Source organism: Ranitomeya imitator, chromosome 8 (genome assembly GCF_032444005.1).
Source record: "Ranitomeya imitator isolate aRanImi1 chromosome 8, aRanImi1.pri, whole genome shotgun sequence".
Lineage (NCBI taxonomy): Eukaryota > Metazoa > Chordata > Amphibia > Anura > Dendrobatidae > Ranitomeya > Ranitomeya imitator.
The window spans coordinates 176,577,766-176,600,707 of NC_091289.1; the positions used below are offsets into that span (position 1 = coordinate 176,577,766).

At 42.6% G+C, this 22,942-nt stretch overlaps 1 protein-coding gene across 1 annotated transcript in view; it reads left to right on the plus strand.

The window, feature by feature from the left end:
* The first annotated feature begins 4,872 nt into the window (after positions 1 to 4,872).
* Positions 4,873 to 22,942, plus strand: part of TRABD2B (TraB domain containing 2B) — a 298,954-nt gene continuing 280,884 nt past the window's right edge. Inside the window, exons 1-2 of the mRNA XM_069737959.1 lie at positions 4,873 to 5,278; positions 6,219 to 6,779. Of these exons, the coding sequence (XP_069594060.1) occupies positions 5,168 to 5,278; positions 6,219 to 6,779 (672 nt within the window). The 5' untranslated portion in view covers positions 4,873 to 5,167. The remainder of the gene's footprint in view (positions 5,279 to 6,218; positions 6,780 to 22,942) is intronic.

Consider the following 22,942-nt stretch of genomic DNA (forward strand, 5'->3'; position numbering starts at 1 on the left):
AGATACAGTGTGTGCGATCCAAATGTGTCCTCAGCCAATTGCTGGAACGTACTTAGCACTTAAGGCACCTCCACCTGTTGGGAGGTGCCTGAGCAACATTCTCCTTTAGTGTTGGTGCAAGTACTAAGTTGCAAGGTCCTGTCCTGTTTCTGTACCTGTACACTGAACATGTTTACCCTGGGCTGTATGCCCAGGCCTGAACCTGAACCTGTTTCCCTGTGGCTGTATGGCCAGGTTTGTACCGTGAACCTGTACCTGCGTCTGATCTAGTCTGAATTAGGACCTATCCCTCAACCTGTTTGTATCTAATTCTGTGTCTTTCCCTAAACCTGCTGAGTCTGTATCAGTACCTATCTATAAAACTCATGTTTGAACCAGTACCTATCTGTTAATCTGCAGTGTCTGAACCAGTACCTATCTCTAAAACTTGCAGTGTCTGAACCAATACCTACTGTATCTCCAAACCTGCTGTGTCTGAATTAATACCTATTTTTATTCGTTGTCACTGTGCAACATTATTGATCTGCGTGTACACTGGCTACTTCATTGAAAATACCCTGTGTGAATCTGGTCCTGTCTGTACCTGTCCTTGTGTTAGTTCTGTGTGTACGTGACTCTGTCTGTTCTATGTGACTCTTGTTAGTCCTGTCTGCATCTGTAGTTCACTGCCTGTCTGCTCCTGTGGTTCCATTCCTGCCTGCACCTGCAGTTCCATTTCTGTCCGCACCTGCGGTTCCATGTCTGCCTGCACCTGCGATTCCATATCTGTCCGCACCTGCGGTTCCGTGCCTGCCTGCAATTGCAATTCCATTTCTGTCTGCACTTGCGGTTCCATGCCTGCCTGCACCTGCGGTTCTATTTTTGTCTGCACCTGTGGTTCTGTTCCTGCCTGCACCTGCAGTTCCATTTCTGTCTGCACCTGTGGTTCCATGCCTGCCTGTACCTGCGGTTCTGTGTCTGTCTGCACCTGCGGTTCCATGACTGTCTGCGCCTGCGGTTCCATTTCTGTCTGCACCTGCAGTTCAATGCCTGTCTGCACCTGCAGTTCCATTTCTGTCTGCACCTTTGGTTCCATTTCTGTCTGCACCTGCGGTTCCATGCCTGTCTGCACCTGCGGTTCCATTTCTGTCTGCACCTGCGGTTCCATGCCTGTCTGCACCTGCGGTTCCATTTCTGTCTGCACCTGCGGTTCCATGCCTGCCTGCATCTGCGGTTCTGTGTCTGTCTGCACCTGTGGTTCCATGCCTGCCTGCACCTTCGGTTCCATTTCTGTCTGCACCTGCGGTTCCATTTCTGTCTGCACCCGCGGTTCCATTTCTGTCTGCACCTGCCGTTCCATGACTGTCTGCGCCTGCGGTTCCATTTCTGTCTGCACCTGCGGTTCCATTTCTGTCTGCACCTGCCGTTCCATGACTGTCTGCGCCTACGGTTCCATTTCTGTCTGTGCCTGCGGTTCCATGCCTGTCTGCACCTGCGGTTCCATTTCTGTCCGCATCTGCGGTTCCATTTCTGTCTGCACCTTCGGTTCCATTTCTGTCTGTACCTGCGGTTCCATTTCTGTCTGCACCTGCGGTTCCATTTCTGTCTGCACCTGCGGTTCCATTTCTGCCTGCACCTGTGGTTTCATGTCTGCCTGCATCTGCGGTTCCATTTCTGTCTGCACCTGCGGTTCCATTTCTGTCTGTACCTGCGGTTCCATTTCTGTCTGCACCTGCGGTTCCATTTCTGTCTGCACCTGCGGTTCCATTTCTGTCCGCATCTGCGGTTCCATTTCTGTCTGCACCTTCGGTTCCATTTCTGTCTGTACCTGCGGTTCCATTTCTGTCTGCACCTGCGGTTCCATTTCTGTCTGCACCTGCGGTTCCATTTCTGTCTGCACCTGCGGTTCCATTTCTGCCTGCACCTGCGGTTTCATGTCTGCCTGCACCTGCGGTTCCATTTCTGTCTGCACCTGCGGTTCCATTTCTGTCTGCACCTGCGGTTCCATTTCTGTCTGCACCTGCGGTTCCATTTCTGTCTGCACCTGCGGTTCCATTTCTGTCTGCACCTGCGGTTCCATTTCTGCCTGCACCTGTGGTTTCATTTCTGCCTGCACCTGCGACTCTACTTCTGTCCGCATCTGCGGTTCCCAATCTGTCAATACCTGACTGGAACCTTTCCTGTCTTTGATCCAGTTCTTCCTGAAGCTGCTCCTGTCCGTCCAGTCTGAACTGGGTCCTACCTCTGACTGTATGTCAGCTGATCCCACCAGCACCTGCCTACCAGTATATCAGCCGTACCCTCCTGCACTTGCCTGTATATCAGCCGTGGCTGCCAGTACCTGTTTGTGAATCAGCTGTACCAGACAGTATATCTACAGCACCTGGCTGCACCTGCCGTTACAGCATCCTCTCCCTTTGGGGGTCAGCTGCCCTGTATCCGAGGTCTGTCCTGGAATAGCACGTGGCGTCCATCCGGAGCCAAGTCTAACCCCATCATTAGGGACTCTAGCGAATAGTTGGGTATTTGCTTAGCCACGTCCCTCCAGGCTCTCCACGGTCCACAGCACAATGGGTCCACGAATGTCGTGTGCCTCCCGTGAGCCCCCCTGCTTTGCAATTCTGTGCCCCAACAAATCCCATTATCCATCACATTTGGAACCTTCAGGCAACTGAAAAACCCATCTCTTCAAGAAAACGACATCATGCGCTGACCCCCGCTGCCTCCTTACCACCACCAGCTACCTGCAGCCCTGCCTGCTCAAATCAGCTCCTGCATATACCTGCAAGACTACCATGCAATCAGGGGATGCATGTTCCATTTACATTACAGTAACAGAACTATCTTATAAGCTAAGAGTACTTAGCAGATTATTAAGATTTTGACCACTAGATCCCACTTTGATCACTTTAATTCTTTGCTCCTCCCATAAAAAAATGCTATTGTTGAGGTGACTACATTGTGAATTTTCTGTAACAGATTAATGCCTTACATCCTGATAAAGAGTTTCTCTAGCAATTGAGCGAGCAAAGAAATACAGATTATTGCAAACTGGATTACACATTGAGCTTTATTTTAAAAAAAATGTATGCAACAAGCTCCCCCTAGTGGTGGCTGCAGGAACGCAGAATATTATCATTCAGCTTTGTATCCATGTTGGGCATTTGGTGCTCTGCATCAGAAAAAAAAGTAGCCCTGACTATTATAACGATTTCACAAGAAATTAATCTGCAAAAAATGGTTTATCTAAGACTGAAATAGTGATAAAAAGACAGACATTCATTCCTGTCATTGTGCATGCTATAATACAGGCAAGTATTCCAAGGAGGAGCTAAATTGACGGATGTCAACATTTTTTTTTAAAAAGAGTTCAATATCATTTCTATTTTATTTTTCATGTAAATCCCTGCTCATCCTAGGACTAGGAGCTTTGTCTTACTCAGTAACAGACAGCTAATTATAAATAAAGCTGCAAAAAGAGATATCACCTCAAATATCCTTCAACAGCTATTTTTACACCAGATCCTTGCTGATAAAAGGGAATCTGTCACCTGTTTTTTTTTTTCTAATCTGAGAGTGGCATAATGTAGAGACGGAGACCCTGATTCCAGCAATATATCGCTTACTGGGCTGCAGTTTTGATAAAATCGTGGGTTTATCAGCAGGTGATTATCACTAGAGGACTAGTAAAGCTACTGCCAGGTATAAGCTCTATATTCATAAGCTCTGTATAACCCACCACTGATTACTGATTGGCAGCTTTCGGCCTATGCACAGTGTACACAGAGAGCTGCCAATCGGGTGCGGGCTTTACAGAGCTCAGCATTCATAGAACTGCTACATCTACAGCAGAGAAAACAGGGACATTATCAAAACTGCAGCAAGCAGACCAGTAAGGGATGCATCAATGGAATCAGGGTCTCTGCCCCTACATCAGTCTGTTCTCAGATGGGGTAGCAAATAACAGGTAATAGATTCTCTTTAAAATCCTAGTTGCCCTTGTTGGAAAAACGTGTTCTGTACTATACATAAAGCGTGACGAACCTTTAATCTGTAGTAAAGCTCGGTCTGATGCACATTCCGGTCATATATTCAGAATCTGTCCGTTTTCTCATGCTCCGTAACTTTCCGGCTACTCTTTTTTAAGTGAGCGATACTCAGAAAATAAATGTAAGAGCTCAATAAAAAAGTATATAACTATTGATAAATATGTAAATAAATGTATAAATAGAGTAACACGTGTATAAATATTGATAAAGTAAGCGCTCTTATTATAATATCAAATCTCACATGAAGACTTTATAGCTCACGTCTGTCGTGTTACAGTCATCTACATTTAGGGTCCACTGCGGATGTTTCTGCAGCGGATTTGATAAATAAATAAGTGCGGATTTATCGCGGATTTACCGCGTTTTCTCTGCGGTTTTCACAACTGCGGATTTCTATTGGAGCATCTGTAAAACCGCTGCGGAATCCGCAGAAAGAAGCGACATGCTGCGGAATGTGAACCGCTGCGTTTCCGCGCGTTTTTTTTTTCTCCCCGCAGCATGTGCGCAGCGTTTTTGGTTTCCCATAGGTTTACGTTGTACTGTAAACTCATGGGAAACTGCTGCGGATCCCCAGCGAAATCTGCATCGTGTGCCCATACCCTAAGGGATGGGATAATACCCCACGTTCCTGCAACAACGTAACGATACGAGTAGCCGCCATTAAAGAATAAAAGTTAATGACATAATTGTGACTCCCCGGAGTCCTGCGTCCCATTCGGAGATGAGATCACGAACTGTAGGCGAACGTCTCTTATGCTGGACTTGGGGGGTGGGGAGAAGTGTGTGGCTGCACCCTCTAGTGGGAGGAGAACACTGACAAGAAGTTTAGGATGGGACTCTCAGTAACTTCCCAGCTGTTACAGAGTGTGATACTGACATGCAGAGCAGGGTCTGCCTTCATGTGCCTCTTCAAATAGCAGCACCCCTTGCCCCCATCAGCACCCTGTCACCCTGGCCAAAACCTCCACACAGTCTCCTTACAGCCAGGAGGAGCATGGAGGAGCCCTGCGGAGCCCGGCCACCCCATCCCTTCTGAGAGACCTCCGGAGGTTCTCGCAGGCAGCCACCAATAAGAACTTCATTGCACTTGTTCAATGTGAAAAGAAGGTTCCTGAAGTTGTCACTTTACGGGAAGAACCATGTGGACCTGGACTGGCATCCTGTACTTTGTACTGTGCGCTCTTTTCTTGCAGGAGGTCTTGTGCCGGCGACTTCCAATGGATACTGGTCAATGCGGACTGCCCAAGTCGGTGAGTGAGATACTAAGTCGATTGTAAGCTCTATTGCTTAGTAGGACGATTGATTGCGTGACTAATGTATAGTTGTGATTGCAAAAGTATATATATATATTTATTTGTGTGCCACACTTTGAAAGTTCCCCAAAGTTGTTTTTTTTTATTGACCGTCAACTCAATCTCGACTTGATGGATGAACGATCGCATTATAACTCTCGACGTTCTCCCAAAGTATTATAATTACTGAAAATTGTAATTATTATCAATATCACTTACGGTCAGTAAATGGAAACATAACTTGGAAAAAGTAACAAGATATAAACTATTTTTTTATATATCTATCCATGCGAGCTATGCTTACGCTATTTCTATATATTACTTTTTTTTTTTCCTAGATGCAATTTATAAAATTCCTAAAATAATGAATTTTAGTCTATGATACAATGACGGAATATATGACACAAGTCTTATCAAGAAGGAGAGAGTAATTTGGCTAGGATGTGTGGTAATGACTATAGGAACTCATCAGTCAGGCTGGGGATGGGGGCAGGGTAAAAAAGAAAGCTTTGATTCAAATCCTATTTATCGGAATCTGCTCAGTCCATTATTTGCACACCCCATGATGTCTCTGAACTGGGAATGACCGGTGGACAAGATGCCGCTTTCCGGGGAGATGTCTTTTTTTTTGAAGATTGATAGAAAATTAACATGTGTCATCTAATCTGACCTGATGATAAAACTTATTTAGTAGAATTATATCCATTGAGATCTTTCTTCTGGATGTAGTAAGATGCAGGAGGAACCTTCTACTTTAGAACTTTGAAAAACTTTTTGGAAAGTTTGTAATTTATTTTTTAATACAAACTTTCAAAAACTTTTTTGGGGAAAGTATCACAACTTTTTATTTAAACTATGGTTTCATGTTCTCCTTTTTGTTTTTTTTTTGTTTTTTTAGCAAGAAGAACTGAATTCTTTCTTATGGACCATCAAGAGGAATCCACCTGCTTTCCTCTTTGGAACTATACATGTGCCGTATACTCGAGTATGGGATTTTATACCCCAGAACTCTAAGAAAGCATTTCAGGATAGTAGCAATGTCTACTTTGAGCTGGACCTTACAGATCCTTATACCATCTCGGCTCTGGCCAGCTGTCAAATGTTGCCACAGGGGGAAAATCTCCAGGACGTTCTGCCCAAGGATTTATATAGGAGACTTAAGAGGCACTTGGAATATGTCAAGTTAATGATGCCTCACTGGATGACACCAGACCAGAGGGGCAAAGGTCTCTACGCTGATTACCTTTTCAATGCCATCGCTGGTAACTGGGAGAGGAAGAGACCTGTATGGGTGATGCTTATGGTGAACTCTTTAACAGAGTCCGACATTAGGTCTCGGGGGGTCCCAGTTCTGGATTTATATATGGCCCAAGAGGCTGATAGGATGCGGAAGAAAACTGGAGCGGTGGAAAGGGTGGAGGAGCAATGCCATCCCCTCAACAGGCTGAACCTGTCCCAGGTAAGACCCCAAATTTATTATGTAAATTGTCAATGTCAGAAATATCACAGGGAACTAAGGTACATGTCCCCACGTAGGGTGTCTAACATTAGAAGATAAGTCGAAGTGATGGCACAATGTCCTTTAATTATCTAATTAGGGACATTTAAAAAACATTGAAATTTCCACCATCATTTTACTTTATTCTCACTTTTCGAATGTGGTGAGAGATGGGAAAAGTTGCAAGTCTTGGGACAAGTTTGAAGCATTTTAGTATTTTCATTTTCAAAACTATCATGAAATATGGGCACTGATACCATCCATAAATCCTTAAATTTATGCTCAGGCTTTAGGGCAGTGTTCCCCAAGCCCGATCCTCAAGAGCCACCAACAGGTCATGTTTTCAGGATTTCCTTAGTATTGCACAGGTGATGGAATTCTTGCCTGTGCAGGTGATGCAATTATCACCTGTGCAATGCAAAGGAAATCCTGAAAACATGACCTGTTGGTGGCTCTTGAGGACCGGAGTTGGGGAACACTGCTTTAGGGGAACATAAGTTGCTTATCAGGACGCTACGTTGGCACTTGAGGTGATCTATTTCACTTATAAAAGCTTGATTCCAGCTCACCCAGTTGCTCTATGCTCATACACCTGGGGCTCACATCAAGGATAATAGGAAAAGTTGGAGTCCGGCTCAACAGGACTGGATTACTCATGAGTAAGACTGCTTAATGCAGTCGAAACGCGCCAACTGGGTCATGTCGACCATGTAAATTTTTCTTTCGTATGCACTAGATTTTCTTTTGTAAAATGAAAATAAATGGAAAATCCAGTCCTGTTGCGCCGGCCGGACTCCAACTTTTTCTATTATCCTTGATATATTTCACTGTAATAAGTTGACCCCTAAATTAAGGAGCACACTGTGCTACCAAGGTCTTTTAAAAAGCCAATTCTCAAGGGTTAGAGAGGACCACGTGTTGGTGGCAAAACCCTGAAAACCTGTTCACTAGGAGAATGTAGGCCAATATTATACAAAAGATACATTTGCTCGGTGTAGATCAGTGTTCCCCAACTCCGGTCCTCAAGAGCCACCAACGGGTCATGTTTTCAGGATTTCCTTAGTATTGCACAGGTGATTGCATCTGGAGGAGAGAAGGTTTTTCCACCAACATAGAAGAGGATTCTTTACTGTTAGGGCAGTGAGAATCTGGAATTGCTTGCCTGAGGAGGTGGTGATGGCGAACTCAGTCGAGGGGTTCAAGAGAGGCCTGGATGTCTTCATGGAGCAGAACAATATTGTATCATACAATTATTAGGTTCTGTAGAAGGACGTAGATCTGGGGATTTATTATGATGGAATATAGGCTGAACTGGATGGACAAATGTCTTTTTTCGGCCTTACTATGTTACTATGTTACTATGAATTAAATGCTTGCCTGTCCAGGTGATCCAATTATCACCTGTGCAATACTAAGGAAATCCTGAAACCATGACCCGCTGGTGGCTCTTGAGGACCGGACTTGGGGAACACTGGCGTAGATGATCCATGTTGAGGCATTGGGGCTGTGCTCATTTATTTGCTCTCCTTCTAAAGGGTTAACCCCTAGGATGATCGGGCCACATCACTGGGCTCATGGGCAAGTTGCAGTCAGCTGCGGTTTGGAGGTAGTGTCCGTCATATGGCCGCCTACTCGGGACTTGATGGGACATTTCAATTGCAAGCAATGGCACCGGCCAAATAACGTCGTAGCTTAACCCAGCCTCTAGTAAAACTGACAGAAACACTTCATAAACCTCTAAAGAAAATCCACAGTAACTTTCTAATGGTGTCCAGAGCTTGTAAAAGTTGCCGACACTGGAGAGGTAACAAGGAATTAGCAGCTCGTTATTGCAGCCCCGACGTCCAGCGCTGCGCAGTATTGGCAATGATGGGAGTCCACCGCGGCCAAGATACGACTAAGCACTGGAAGAAATAGGCCAAGGCCCAGGCCTGACCTTATCACGGGTGACACAATACGCACATTTTTCAGCAATCTGGCTTTTATCATTGCTCATGAATGGGAATTCTCATTAACAGGAAGCTTTTTTTTTTCATTTATACCTTTGCTACCATTGAGGATTGGGTGGCCGTCCATTCTTGGGGTTATCAGTGCTGATCCGGCATCTCCCCATCAGCATCACATGTCCGTATTGTTTTTTTTTCCGACATGTTGCATTTGTGATGTCCTAGTCTACCCCAAGAAAATACACCGGCCCAATGATAGAATGTAATAATAGTTATAATCTGCTATAATGAACAATGCAGGAGATTTATTAGAACTTCTCTGATGGAAAAGGGGAATCTTTATCAATAGAAGCTAATTAGGTTGCTGCTTTTAGATATCTAATTACTATGGACAACTAGTCCCCGGGCGGGTCTGATCGTTCTCTCCAATGTTATATTAACATTTTGTCAAAATATCAGAAATTGCCTCAGTCTTAGTAGACGTCAGATTTACTCCCTTTGTTTATTAAGAAGCTTTAATATTGAAATCTACAGTAGTAGAACACACGACATCATGTAAGGCAGGAGAGGCCTCCGCTCCAGGTGGGGACAGTAATGGAATCATGTGAAATGATGCACAATGGGAATGTCTGTACTTACGCATGAAGTTATGAGTTGGTGAAAGAGGTAAGGAAAAGACAGAAGGAAGAATGATGGAAGGAAAGAGAAGGGAAGGAAGAGAGAAAGAAAGAAAGGAAGGAAGAAAGAAAGAAAGAAAGAAAGAAAGAAAGAAAGAAAGAAAGAAAGAAAGAAAGAAAGAAAGAAAGAAAGAAAGAAAGAAAGAGAGAAAGAAAGAAGAAAAAGAGAATGAAAGGGAGAGAGAATGATAGAAAGAGAGAGAGAGAAAGAGAGAGAAAACAATAAAGAAAGATGACAGACAGATAGATAATAGATAAATAGATAATAGATAGATGGATAGATAGATAGATAGATAGATAGATAGATAGATGATAGATAGAAAGATAGATAGATAATTGATAGATGAATAGATAGATAATAGATAGGTAATGGATAGATATATAGATAGATAGATGATAGAAAGATAATAGAAAGATAGATAGATAGATAGATAGATAGATAGATAGATAATTATAGATGGATAATAGATAGATAATAGATAGATGATAGATAGATAATAGATAGATAGAAGATATATAGATGATAGATAGATAAATAGATGGATAGATAGATAATAGATAGATATATAGATAGATAGATAATAGATAGATGATAGATAGATAGATAGATATATAGATAGATAGATAGATGATAGATAGATAGATAGATATATGGATAATAGATAGATAGATAGATAGATAGATAGATAGATAGATAGATAGATAGATAATAGATATATGGATAATAGATAGATGATAGATAGATAGATGATAGATAGATAAATAGATGGATAGATAGATAATAGATAGATAGAAGATATATAGATGATAGATAGATAAATAGATGGATAGATAGATAATAGATAGATAGATAGATAGATAGATAATAGATAGATAGATAATAGATATATGGATAATAGATAGATGATAGATAGATAGATAGATAGATGATAGATAGATAAATAGATGGATAGATAGATAGACAGATAGCTAATAGATAGATAGAAAGATAATAGATAGATAGATGATAGAATAGATAGATGATAGATAGATAGATAGATAGATAGATAGATAGATAGATAGAAGATAGATGATAGATAGATAATAGATAGATAGATAGATGATAGATAGATGGATAGATAGATAGATAGATAGATAATAGATAGATGGATAATAGATAGATGATAGATAGATAGATAGATAGATAGATAGATAGAAGATAGATGATAGATGGATAATAGATAGATAGATAGATGATAGATAGATGGATAGATAGATAGATAAATAGATAGATAGATAATAGAAAGATAGATGATAGATAGATGATAGATAGATAGATAGATAGATAGATAGATAGATAGATAGATAGAAGATAGATGATAGATAGATAATAGATAGATAGATGATAGATAGATGGATAGATAGATAGATAGATAGATAGATAGATAGATAGATAGATAGATAGATAGATAATAGAAAGATAGATGATAGATAGATGATAGATAGATAGATAGATAGAAGATAGATGATAGATAGATAATAGATAGATAGATGATAGATAGATGATAGATAGATAGATAATAGAAAGATAGATGATAGATAGATGATAGATAGATAGATAGATAGATAGATAGATAGATAGATAGATAGATAGATAGATAGATAGATAGATAGATAGAAGATAGATGATAGATAGATAATAGATAGATAGATGATAGATAGATAGATAGATAGATAGATAATAGATAGATGGATAATAGATAGACAGATAGATAAATAGATAGATAGATAATAGAAAGATAGATGATAGATAGATGATAGATAGATAGATAGATAATTGATAGATAGATAGATAATAGATGGATAATAGATAGATGTGATGGACTCCAGATATTTCAGGACTGTCAGGTGTCGGATAGTTTTCTACGTCTTTCTGGGAAGGCTGGGTTACAATATCTGGTAGTGCAGCAATAATTAGCGTTGTCACCCATCTTCCCAGATCTCTTGGCTATAAATGTATGTGGTTAGGATCTAGGGGGTCGCATTTCTGCATGTTGTGATTTTTGCAGACATTTGTTGTGGTTTTCGCCTTTATACATCTTCTCCCAGTCCCCGCTGTGCAGTGTGTCCCTATGGGGCGCTCGGCGGGTTGTATGTTTCTCCCCGGCCTATATACATCTGGGCTCCGACAACAATTCTCGCCCGCAGACAAGTTTACAAACTCTCTGCCACAAGCAGACAAGCTGCAAACACAGAAACACTGCACAGCATATTTCATAAAGCTGCGGCAATGGGGGGTAAGCGATAGCTGGGGGGGCGGACAGTCAGTGTCTGTCACTCTTTATTAGTCAGCCATCTATGACCTATTAATGATATAGCGCTGACATTTTCTGCATTACTGACTCACTTTTATCCTACAATCCTTGGAGAGGACGGTTTCCCTTTAGGGGATAAATCCTTTTTTTTTTTCAAACCTTGTCCCTATTTTAAGTTATATTTCCAGACAAGTAGATTTAAAGGGATTGTCTACTTTTGGAGACATTTTTATTTTTTTACTCAAATGCATGTATTTTTCGCTGAAAATCATGTTTGCAATTGGGTTTCCTTTATAATCTTGCACCGTTTGCCTTTTACAGGCTCTTTGGTTCCAAGAGTTGCAAATAGAGTTACAGATAGAGTTAAAAATAGAGATGATCGAATTGAATTTTTTTTTCGTAAATCAAATTTACTTAAAATTGTACAAATTTTTTTGAATTTGCTGGAATTTCTTTTTTAATATAATTCGATTGTTTTTTTGCCATTTTTGTGCATCACATCTCTTCATCTCCAATCAGGTCTCTCTCCATCCTGGACCTCTGGCCATGTCCAGATGGGTCTTCCATTTACTGGCACCCACAATATCATATGGATTGAGACGCACAGCAATGTCATATATCAATGTGACCGGATGTCGCGTGATGCATATCACTATGCTATATACTACGTGGGCTGTGCTATATACTACGTTGCTGTGCTATATACTACATGGGCTGTGTTATATACTACGTGGCTGTGCTATATACTACGTGGCTGGGCAATATAGTACGTGGGCTGTGCTATTTGCTACGTGGGCTGTGCTATATGCTATCTGGCTGTGCAATATACTACGTGGTCTGTGCTATACACTACGTGGTCTGTGCTATACACTACGTGGCTGTGCTATATACTACGTGGGCTGTGTTTTATGCTATGTGGGCTGTTATATGCTATGCTATATGCTGTGCTATATTTCTCTGCTGTATCTGGGCATCATGAATCGTGGTATGTGTTAAAGAGGGGGGCCCACTGAGACTCTTTTGCCCAGGACCCTCAAAAACCTGGAGCCGGCCCTGACTAACGTCCATGACGTGCTTTGCAACCCCAAGACGTCAAAATACCCTCCTGGAAGTGAACAAAGCTGCAATATATTCAATGGGAATTGAATTTACCCCCTGAATTGAGCCAATCTGCCCAAATTGAATTTACTCAACTCTGTTTACAAACTTTCTCGTCAGAACGAACTCACTGTCGGATTCTCAGTTAACTCATTCCGCAGCCAGCAATAGACAATGCAGTACAGTGGCTATAAAAGTCAAACAGCCAAAATTTTTATGAAAAAATACTCTTCTGGACCTCCCTCTAACATCCAGGAATTCTTATGATTCTTCGACTTCATTTAACAGCACAGTATATATAATGCTATAAAACAATTATTTATGAAATTTTCTAATATATTATTAAGGTGTTTCCGTGATAAAAATGTATTGAAGAGCAGAGGTCGATAGCAAATTTTTATTCCAAAGCCGCTGCCATTTTATCATTTGCAAATAACCCAAGAAGAAAGAGTGTCGTATTTTTTTTTTATATTTCGTGGTGTCGCATAATCGCTCGCAATATTTGATCCTTGCAGACGTTGGAAGGACAATTTTCCCGTTAAGGTCACAAACTCTTGTCAGAGCCAAAGAAAAAAAAGCAACTGGCAGAAAACCAATGTTATTTGACACCACCTGTCTGGATGTTGGTAATAGTGATCAGAGGGGCGATTACTTATCCAGCATCCACACGCCAATTATAATAATGGCCATGCTGTCATAACCGCTTGTGATTGGCCCTTTGGTTCCCGGTGAGTTTGATTGGCAGGTCAAGTACGCTCATCTGTGTATATGATATCATTAGAACATTCCTTTCTAGTAAACTGTTCGCAGCCTCTGGAATTCCTCTAGTAAAGATGGAATCACATGTGCAGAATTTTTGTGCGTCTTTTTGGAGAAATATTCTAGTATTCTGGCATCTAGGTGACCATGATAGTGGATTAATAATTATTTTTAATGGCCTTCAGCTTGATCTTGAGCCATGGCGTCTTGATGAATTAACGATCTTTAGGAAGATCGATCTTGTGCAGCCTAGATAGGTCCACCAAGATCTTCTCCACTGTTATCTTGATAGTATCAAGCCATTGGGTGGTTGGTCTTCCTCTTTGCCATGTTCCTTCTATTCTTCCGACCGTGGTTTTTAATGGCCTTCAGCTCGATCTTGAGCCATGGCGTCTTGATGGAAGACCGATCTTTAGGAAGATCGATCTTGTGCAGCCTAGATAGGTCCACCAAGGTCTTCTCCACTGTCATCTTGATAGTATCAAGCCATTGGGTGGTTGGTCTTCCTCTTCGCCATGTTCCTTCTATTCTTCCAACCGTGGTTTTTAATGGCCTTCAGCTTGATCTTGAGCCATGGCGTCTTGATGGATTAACGATCTTTAGGAAGATCGATCTTGTGCAGCCTAGATAGGTCCACCAAGATCTTCTCCACTGTTATCTTGATAGTATCAAGCCATTGGGTGTTTGGTCTTCCTCTTCGCCATGTTCCTTCTATTCTTCCCACCGTGGTTTTTAATGGCCTTCAGCTCGATCTTGAGCCATGGCATCTTGATGGAAGACCGATCTTTAGGAAGATCGATCTTGTGCAGCCTAGATAGGTCCACCAAGGTCTTCTCCACTGTCATCTTGATAGTATCAAGCCATTGGGTGGTTGGTCTTCCTCTTCACCATCTTCCTTCTATTTTTCCCACCATGGTCGGAAGAATAGAAGGAACATGGTGAGGAGAAGGCTCCAGCATGCTCAACAGTGAAAGTTGTTGTCCAGGACTTACATATAGGTAACCAATATCAGGTTGGTGGAGGTCCGACACCCGTCACCCCAACTGATCGGCTGATATCTGCAAAGCTATGTACGGAGTGGAAGGGATGCTCCAAACATTGTTTAGCGGCTGCTGTCGAGTACCTGATCGGAAAATAAACTGCAACATACACAATGTATGGAGCTGTTGTGTTCCGATCTATACATTACTTACATCCGGAAGCTGCTAGAGCAGATATTAGCTGATTGATGGCGAAGCCGAATGTCAGACCCCACTGATCTCAAATTAATGAACTATCCCTCATCCTGAGAATAGCTTAAAAGTATATAAGTCCCAGACAACCCCTTTAAGGGGTCATATACCTTAAAAAGCTGTCACGGAAATGCTCGTTCTGCCAGGACATATCTCTACCAGACACCACATATACATGTATGCTCAGGTAAGCAGAGCATCATATATTTTTTAATGAGAGACCGGAATAAGATGTTTCTACATTCTGGCCTATCTTCTAAAGAAAACAAAAGACTGTGTTTGTAATTTAACATTGCTAATTCTGCTCTCCCCAACATCATCTTCCGGTGGAGAATCAGGAGGTCACCATACAGATTAGATTGTCGGCCATTCCTGTTGATAAAGAGGTGATGCATATTCTGCAGAACTGGACAAATCGGATGTGCAAACTCTATAACAACTCCTTGTAAGCTGTAATAGAAGCCATTTTTATGGTTGCTCACCTTTTAAAAAGCATTTAAAAGAATGGGTGCTACTAAGTGAGCTAAATTTGGATGTGCAGCCGGTGGGGGTTTCTATTACAACGTTTGCATTGGCATGCTAGAGCTATGATAGTTGTCAGTGTGCGGAGATGTTATTAGAAAGTTTAGGAACCCAATGCAAAATACATAACAGGACGAGGAGCATCCATCATGTATGATGCTAATGGAGCACGTTCAGAGAAGAGCTACCAGGATGGTGAGCGGACTACAAAGTATGTCATACGAGGAACGGTTAAAGGATCTAGGATTGATTGTTTATCTTGCAAAAAAGAAGGCTAAGAGGAGTCTTAATAGCTGTCTACAAATATCTGATGGGCTGTCACATTGTAGAAGGATCATCGTTATTATCATTTGCATATGGAAACACGAGAAGTAATGGAACAAAAGCGAAAGGGAGGAGATACAAATTAAATATTACAAAAAGTTTTTGACAATGAGGATGGTGAATGAGTGGAACAGGCTGCCACGAGACGTGGTGAGTTCTCCTTCCATGGAAGTCTTCAAACAGAGGCTGGACAGACAACTGTCTGAGATGGTTTAGTGAATCCTGCATTGAGCAGGGGTTGGACACGATGACCCTGGAGGTCCCTTCCAACTCTACCATTCTATAGTTATAATATTTATGCCTTCCGATGTTGCGGATGGACGTTTGGGCTCCTTTAGGTACCAGGACTATGGTGAAATTCTCCCTCTGCATCCCTAGAGCTATGCCACTGCTACAGAGGGTGCCAACAAACCACTCAGTCTTAGTTTTAGAGCTAGAATCCTCACCAATGGTGAAGAAACGCCTAGCCATGATTCTGAAGAACATGTCTCTTGTGGCTAATTCATTTTATTCTCTAGGAGTGAGGGGTTTGGGGGTCTGCCAGGGCTTTACATAAATATAGACACAGGATGTAAGATAATTGAGAGCCACACACCTCTAGAGAGATTTATCTCATGAGACACTTAAGGCCCCTTCACATTAAAGGCCCCTTCACATTAAGCGACGCTGCAGCGATACCGACAACGATCCGGATCGCTGCAGCGTCGCTGTTTGGTCGCTGGAGAGCTGTCACACAGACCGCTCTCCAGCGACCAACGATCCAGAAGTCCCCGGGTAACCAGGGTAAACATCGGGTTAGTAAGCGCAGGGCCGCGCTTAGTAACCCGATGTTTGCCCTGGTTACCAGCGTAAAAGTAAAAAAAACAAACACTACATACTTACCTTCTGCTGTCTGTCCCCGGCGCTCTGCTTCTCTGCACTCCTCCTGTACTGGCTGTGAGCACAGCGGCCGGAAAGCAGAGCGGTGACGTCACCGCTCTGCTTTCCGGCTGACCGACGCTCACAGCCAGTACAGGAGGAGTGCAGAGCACAGCGCTGGGGGACAGACAGCTGTAGGTAAGTATGTACTGTTTGTTTTTTTTTACTTTTACGCTGGTAACCAGGGTAAACATCGGGTTACTAAGCGCGGCCCTGCGCTTAGTTACCCGATGTTTACCCTGGTTACCAGTGAAGACATCGCTGGATTGGTGTCACACACGCCGATTCAGCGATGTCTGCGGGGAGTCCAGCGACGAAATAAAGTTCTGGACTTTGTTCAGCGACCAACGATCTCCCAGCAGGGGCCTGATCATTGGTCGCTGTCACACATAACGATTTCCTTAACGATATCGTTCTACGTCACAAAAAGCAATGATATCGATAACGATATCGTTATGTGTGAAGGTACCTTTAAAGATTGAGACAAGAATAATCTTGTGGTTTTATGCCATAGATAATAGTGTCTGCCAGGGCCAATAACTCATCCCTTTTCTTCAAGGCAATAATGACATCAATCCTTGATTGAGACACTAATAGGATTACCAAGGTGCTAATTGTGTTTTAAGGAAGAATAGGAGAACCTTAAGATCAAAGGCATCTACTCAATGGGTTAAAGCCTTGCAGCTCCAGTAACTGAAACTTCCACCCACTGTGATTGGGTTATTGGTCATTTACATGAGCTATTTAGGGGCATTCAGTACAGATTATTTTGCTTTTTCTGCTCATCAGTATCTACATTGTAGATGTCTAAACTTGATTAGGACCCCAAATGGTTAATGATTGGTTCCTTGAATATTTATCAGATCTTGTTAATGGAGATCAGTAGTCCTACTGTGTTCAGCAATTAGTGTCAAGTAGCATTGGCTGATAAGATAATAAAGTATTATATTATAGTCTGTTCTGAGATCCCTACTCTTCTCCATCTATACCTTTGGCCTGAGGCTCCAGTGCCATCTATACACTGATGACACTCAGATCTGCCTCTCTGGCCCATATGTCACCTCTCTGCTGACCAGAATCCCAGAATGTCTATCAGGCATATCCTCCTTCTTCCCACCACACTTCCTAATGGTCAATGTGGATATGAACTCATCATTTTTCCTCCTTCTTACCTAACTCCCCTACCTGACATATATATCAGCACATCATGCTTTCCTCTGTACCGGAATTTTCATATTTCATATTTACATGCTATGGCGCTACAGTGTGCTGCCTTTTTGTTTGAGAGTATATGAGTTGGTGACTCTAGGTTCAGCACCTGTTCACACATAGTCTATGTTTGGATGTGACGGTCAGTTTTTTGATGTTTGTATTCATTAGCCTTCTGACTGAGCACGCAGCCTTTTAGCCACAGGTGTTTTTAATCCCAGCAGGACCACTACCCCTCCACAGAGATATAGATTTTAGTCTAAAGGTACCTTCACAAATAACGATATTGTTAGCGATATCGTTGCTTTTTGTGACGTAGCAACGATATCGTTAATGAAATCGTTATGTGTGACAGCGACCAACAATCAGGCCCCTGCTGGGAGATCGTTGGTCGCTGAATAAAGTCCAGAACTTTATTTCGTCGCTGGACTTCCTGCTGACATCGTTGAATCGGCGTGTGTGACACCGATCCAGCGATGTCTTCACTGGTAACCAGGGTAAACATCGGGTAACTAAGCGCAGGGCCGCGCTTAGTAACCCGATGTTTACCCTGGTTACCATCGTAAATGTAAAAAAAACAAACACTACATACTTACCTACCGCTGTCTGTCCCCGGCGTTCTGCTTTCCTGCACTGACTGTGAGCACAGCGGCCGGAAAGCAGAGCGGTGACGTCACCGCTCTGCTTTCCGGCTGGCCGGCGCTCACAGCCAGTACAGAGAAGCACAGCGCCAGGGACAGACAGCGGCAGGTAAGGTATGTAGTGTTTGTTTTTTTTACTTTTACGATGGTAACCAGGGTAAACATCGGGTTACTAAGTGTGGCCCTGCGCTTAGTAACCCAATGTTTACCCTGGTTACCAGTGAAGACATCGCTGAATCGGCGTCACACACGCCGATTCAGCAATGTCTGCAGGGAGATCCAGCGACAAAATAAAGTTCTGGACTTTCTGCAGCGACCAACGATGGCACAGCAGGATTCTGATCGCTGCTGCCTGTCAAACTGAACGATATCGCTATCCAGGACGCTGCAACGTCACAGATCGCTAGCGATATCGTTCAGTGTGACGGTACCTTAAGTGAAGAAGGTCCCCATTGTTATGACTCAGCCCAAGTTATACAACATATAGTATACTGCGTAATATGTTCTTAAAAACCCAAACAATATTATAAAGGTTCTGGGTCACCATGACTTGATTTAAATTGTTCTGACCTTAGGGCATTTCCCCCCTTTTTTCCTGTAAGGTTTCATACTATTATATGTTTCTACATTAGTTATTGAATACTTTGCAGCTTTCCCCTTCTACGAAATGCATGGCTTTTCTCAAATGAAATTGTCGCTTCAGAGAGTAAGAGGACTAGAACTCTAGCGATCCTAAAAGTCAATATCGTCTCTTTAACGAGCCTTGCAATATGAGTTGGGATAAAAGACAAACCAGAATCTCACTTTGCAGACACATGTTTTGTGGTGTTGCCCCTCATCAGTGCAAAGTATGAGATCTGATTTGACTAAGTGAGAGGCTCTGGAGTGGGGTCTAAGCCCGGGATCACACACAGCGAGATACGTGCGAGTCTCGCAGGTTAAAAGCAAGCTCTGGCACCGGCACTCCAGATCAGAGCGTGCAGCTCCATGTATTGCTATGCGGCCGCACGCTCCGCTCTGGAGTGCCGGTGCCAGAGCTTGGTTTTAACCTGTGAGACTTGCACGTATCTCGCTATGTGTGATCCAGGCCTAAGAGGTAACGTTTCTCCTTGTGGAGAGTGACAAGCCAAGCCTGACCTACCCCTTATAGAACTGTCCAGAGTCTCTAACCTAGCCAAATCAGATCTCATACTTTGCACTCATGAGGGGCAACACCCAGAAACACCATTTCTGCAAATTGAGATTCTGAATTGGCTTTTATCCTAAGTCATATTGCAAGACTCGTTAAAGAGTTGATATTGACTTTTAAAATTGCAGCTTCCAATAGGTGGCGTTAGAGTTCTAATCCTTTTCCTCTCTGAAGAGACAAATTGAATATTTAATATCCTAGAGGTGCCTGCATGGCCTATAAGTTTCCACACTCTGACATGCCAGGCCTGGCTTGTCACTTTCCACAAGCAGAAACGTTACCCCTTAGCCCCCATGGCTTTTCTCAGAAACGTTTGAAGCATCCAAATGTACCAGGTCTGAAATGTTATGGCTGACCTTCATAAAAACCCATCCGAACCCTTTCTCTCATTCATGACCCGAGCGTTGCATTATATTAAATCAATACGTGAGGATCAGTTTTCCAAAAAAAATGGTGTCAAGTTATATTATTGCCGTTTCCTACACTACAATATTCTTTTCACTTCACCTCCAACAAAATGAATTTCCTAGCATAATATTTTTTAGTTTTATCAGTTTCCCGGCCAAAATAATTTAGTCATGGCAGAAATCCATTCTGTGAGTCCTCGTTGTAATTAAATATAACATTTTAAGCTGACTCTGGCACCATTAATGTCTTTGTGGCCTTACATTACTCTGTCATGCATTTAAAGCATTCGGGGTTAAAGGGACAGACACGCCGTGTACTGTAGTATTATTTTTATTCATTTTTATCATTTTTTTTTTCTTTGCTGTCCTGCAGGGAGAATGTAAAACCTTTTAAAATACACTATAGAACTTTTATCCTAAACACCCCTGAGGGGATTTGTAAAGTGAATTATAGTTTTGTGGAGTTTTAAAATCAGATAAAACATATTGAAATTTGCTGGAAAAAGTTTGAAAAGTTTTAAAAATATCCACGCAGGTGTAGTACTCCTTCTGACCCATAGATGGCAAATCATATGCAATTTAGCTCCTTATAGAGATCTTGGAATTTGCAAACTATTTTCTGGTAGGATGAAAATATGCCATCTGTTTCTATGCATTCTGTGTGTGTTTGCATTACACATATAATAAAGCTTCAATGTCAGATTTGCTGGAACTTATATTATAGGGAACAGCATACAGGTCAATTGCAAATGCAGGAAAGTCCCTGGAGTATACAGGGTAGAATATGGCCGGATAAGGTGTTTTCTGAGCATGCTCAGGTGCTAACTGAGTGACTTCCGCATGCTTGCAAAATATGTTTGCGTCCCCACGTCTACATGTCTTGCGGATGTTCGACAGTCACAACACATGCAAGGATTGCCTAACAACCGCAAGACATGCAGGCGCGGGCTCTCGAACATATTTTTCAAGCACGCCAAAGACATTCGGTTAGGACTCGAGCATGCTCACATAACACCTTTTCCGAGTACGTTCGCTCATCACTAGTGTTGAGCGATACCGTCCGATACTTGGAAGTATCGGTATCGGATAGTATTGGCCGATACCCGAAAAGTATCGGATATCGCCGATACCGATATCCGATACCAATACAAGTCAATGGGACACCAAGTATCGGAAGGTATCCTGATGGTTCCCAGGGTCTGAAGGAGAGGAAACTCTCCTTCAGGCCCTGGGATCCATATTAATGTGTAAAATAAAGAATTAAAATAAAAAATATTGATATATTCACCTCTCCGGTGGCCCCTGGACATTATCGCGGGTAACCGGCAGGCTTCTTTGTTTAAAATGTGCGCGTTTAGGACCTGAGGAATGACGTCGCGGCTTCTGATTGGTCTCGTGCCGCCCATGTGACCGCGACGCGACCAATCAGAAGCTGTGACATCATTCCTCAGGTCCTAAATTCCTAGAATGAGGAGTTTAGTGCCTGAGAATGACGTCGTGGCTTCTGATTGGTCGCGTCGCGGTCACATGGGCGGCACGCGACCAATCAGAAGCCGCGACGTCATTCCACAGGTCCTAAACGCGCTCATTTTAGGAATATAGGACCTGAGGAATGATGTCGCGGCTTCTGATTGGTCGCGTCACGGTCACATGGGCGGCACGCGACCAATCAGAAGCCGCAACGTCATTCCTCAGGTCCTACGCGCTCATTTTAAACAAAGAAGCCTGCCGGTTACCCGCGATGATGTCCAGGGGCCGCCGGAGAAGTGAATATATCAATATTTTTTATTTTAATTCTTTATTTTACACCTCACTATGGATCCGATACCGATACCTGATACCACAAAAGTATCGGATCTCGGTATCGGAATTCCGATACCGCAAGTATCGGCCGATACCCGATACTTGCGGTATCGGAATGCTCAACACTACTCATCACTAATAGGGACCCCTAAGGATATGTGCACAAGATGTCTTCTTCAGTGGGTTCGCTCCATAAACGGCCTTAAAAAAAAAGCTCAAAAGAATGAACATATGCATTTCTATGTAATAGTGACTTGCTGTCCATATATTCTGTCTTTTATGCGTCTTTTAACAGCTTCAGGAGTTCACAAACACCAAACGGCTAAAAATATGAGATATTCTTTCTTCGGCATTTTTCCGCTTTGAAGATGCTCCACGCTTTACAATAGAAGTCAATGGGCGGATTTAGAAAACACCCACGTGTCTTTTTGAACATTTTGCAGGTGTTTGATTGCTGAATGGAGTAAAAAAAACACAAGAACCACAAAACACCAGTAAGGCCAGTCTCACACGTCCAGATAATTCCGGTACCAAAAAAATCATTACCGGAGTTATCCGTGTCCGTGTGTCCGTGAGCTCACGTAGGCCATCCGTGTGCCGCCCGTGTGCCGACTGGGTACCACACGGAGCGTGCAGGAGACAGCGCTAGAGATAAGCGCTGTCCCCTGCATCTGGTGCTGAAGCCGCCATTCATATCTTCTCTCCAGCAGCGTGCGCTGGAAAGAAGATATGAAAAATCCTTTTTTTTTTGTTTTTACGTGTTTTAAATAAAGATCCCTGTCCCCACCCCCCTCCCACCACCTGTGCGCCCGCCCGCTGATAAAGTTTAGTGCCCCCCTCAAAAAAAAACAAGATGCAACTCCCTTAGGTTTTTGCACCAAAAACGCAGCAAAACCTGATACTTATGTTTTTTTTCTGCATTTTTTCCTGCATTTTTTGCACTTACTCATTGCTTTCTATGGGTGAACAAAACGCTGCAAGAATGCTGTGACAAGTTTTAAAAAACGCAGCAGTTTTCCATATCGGTCAGGGAAAAAAAAACAATGTGTGTGCATGAGATTTCTGAAATCGCAGAGCTTTTGCTGGTACTGTAAAACGCAGCTTA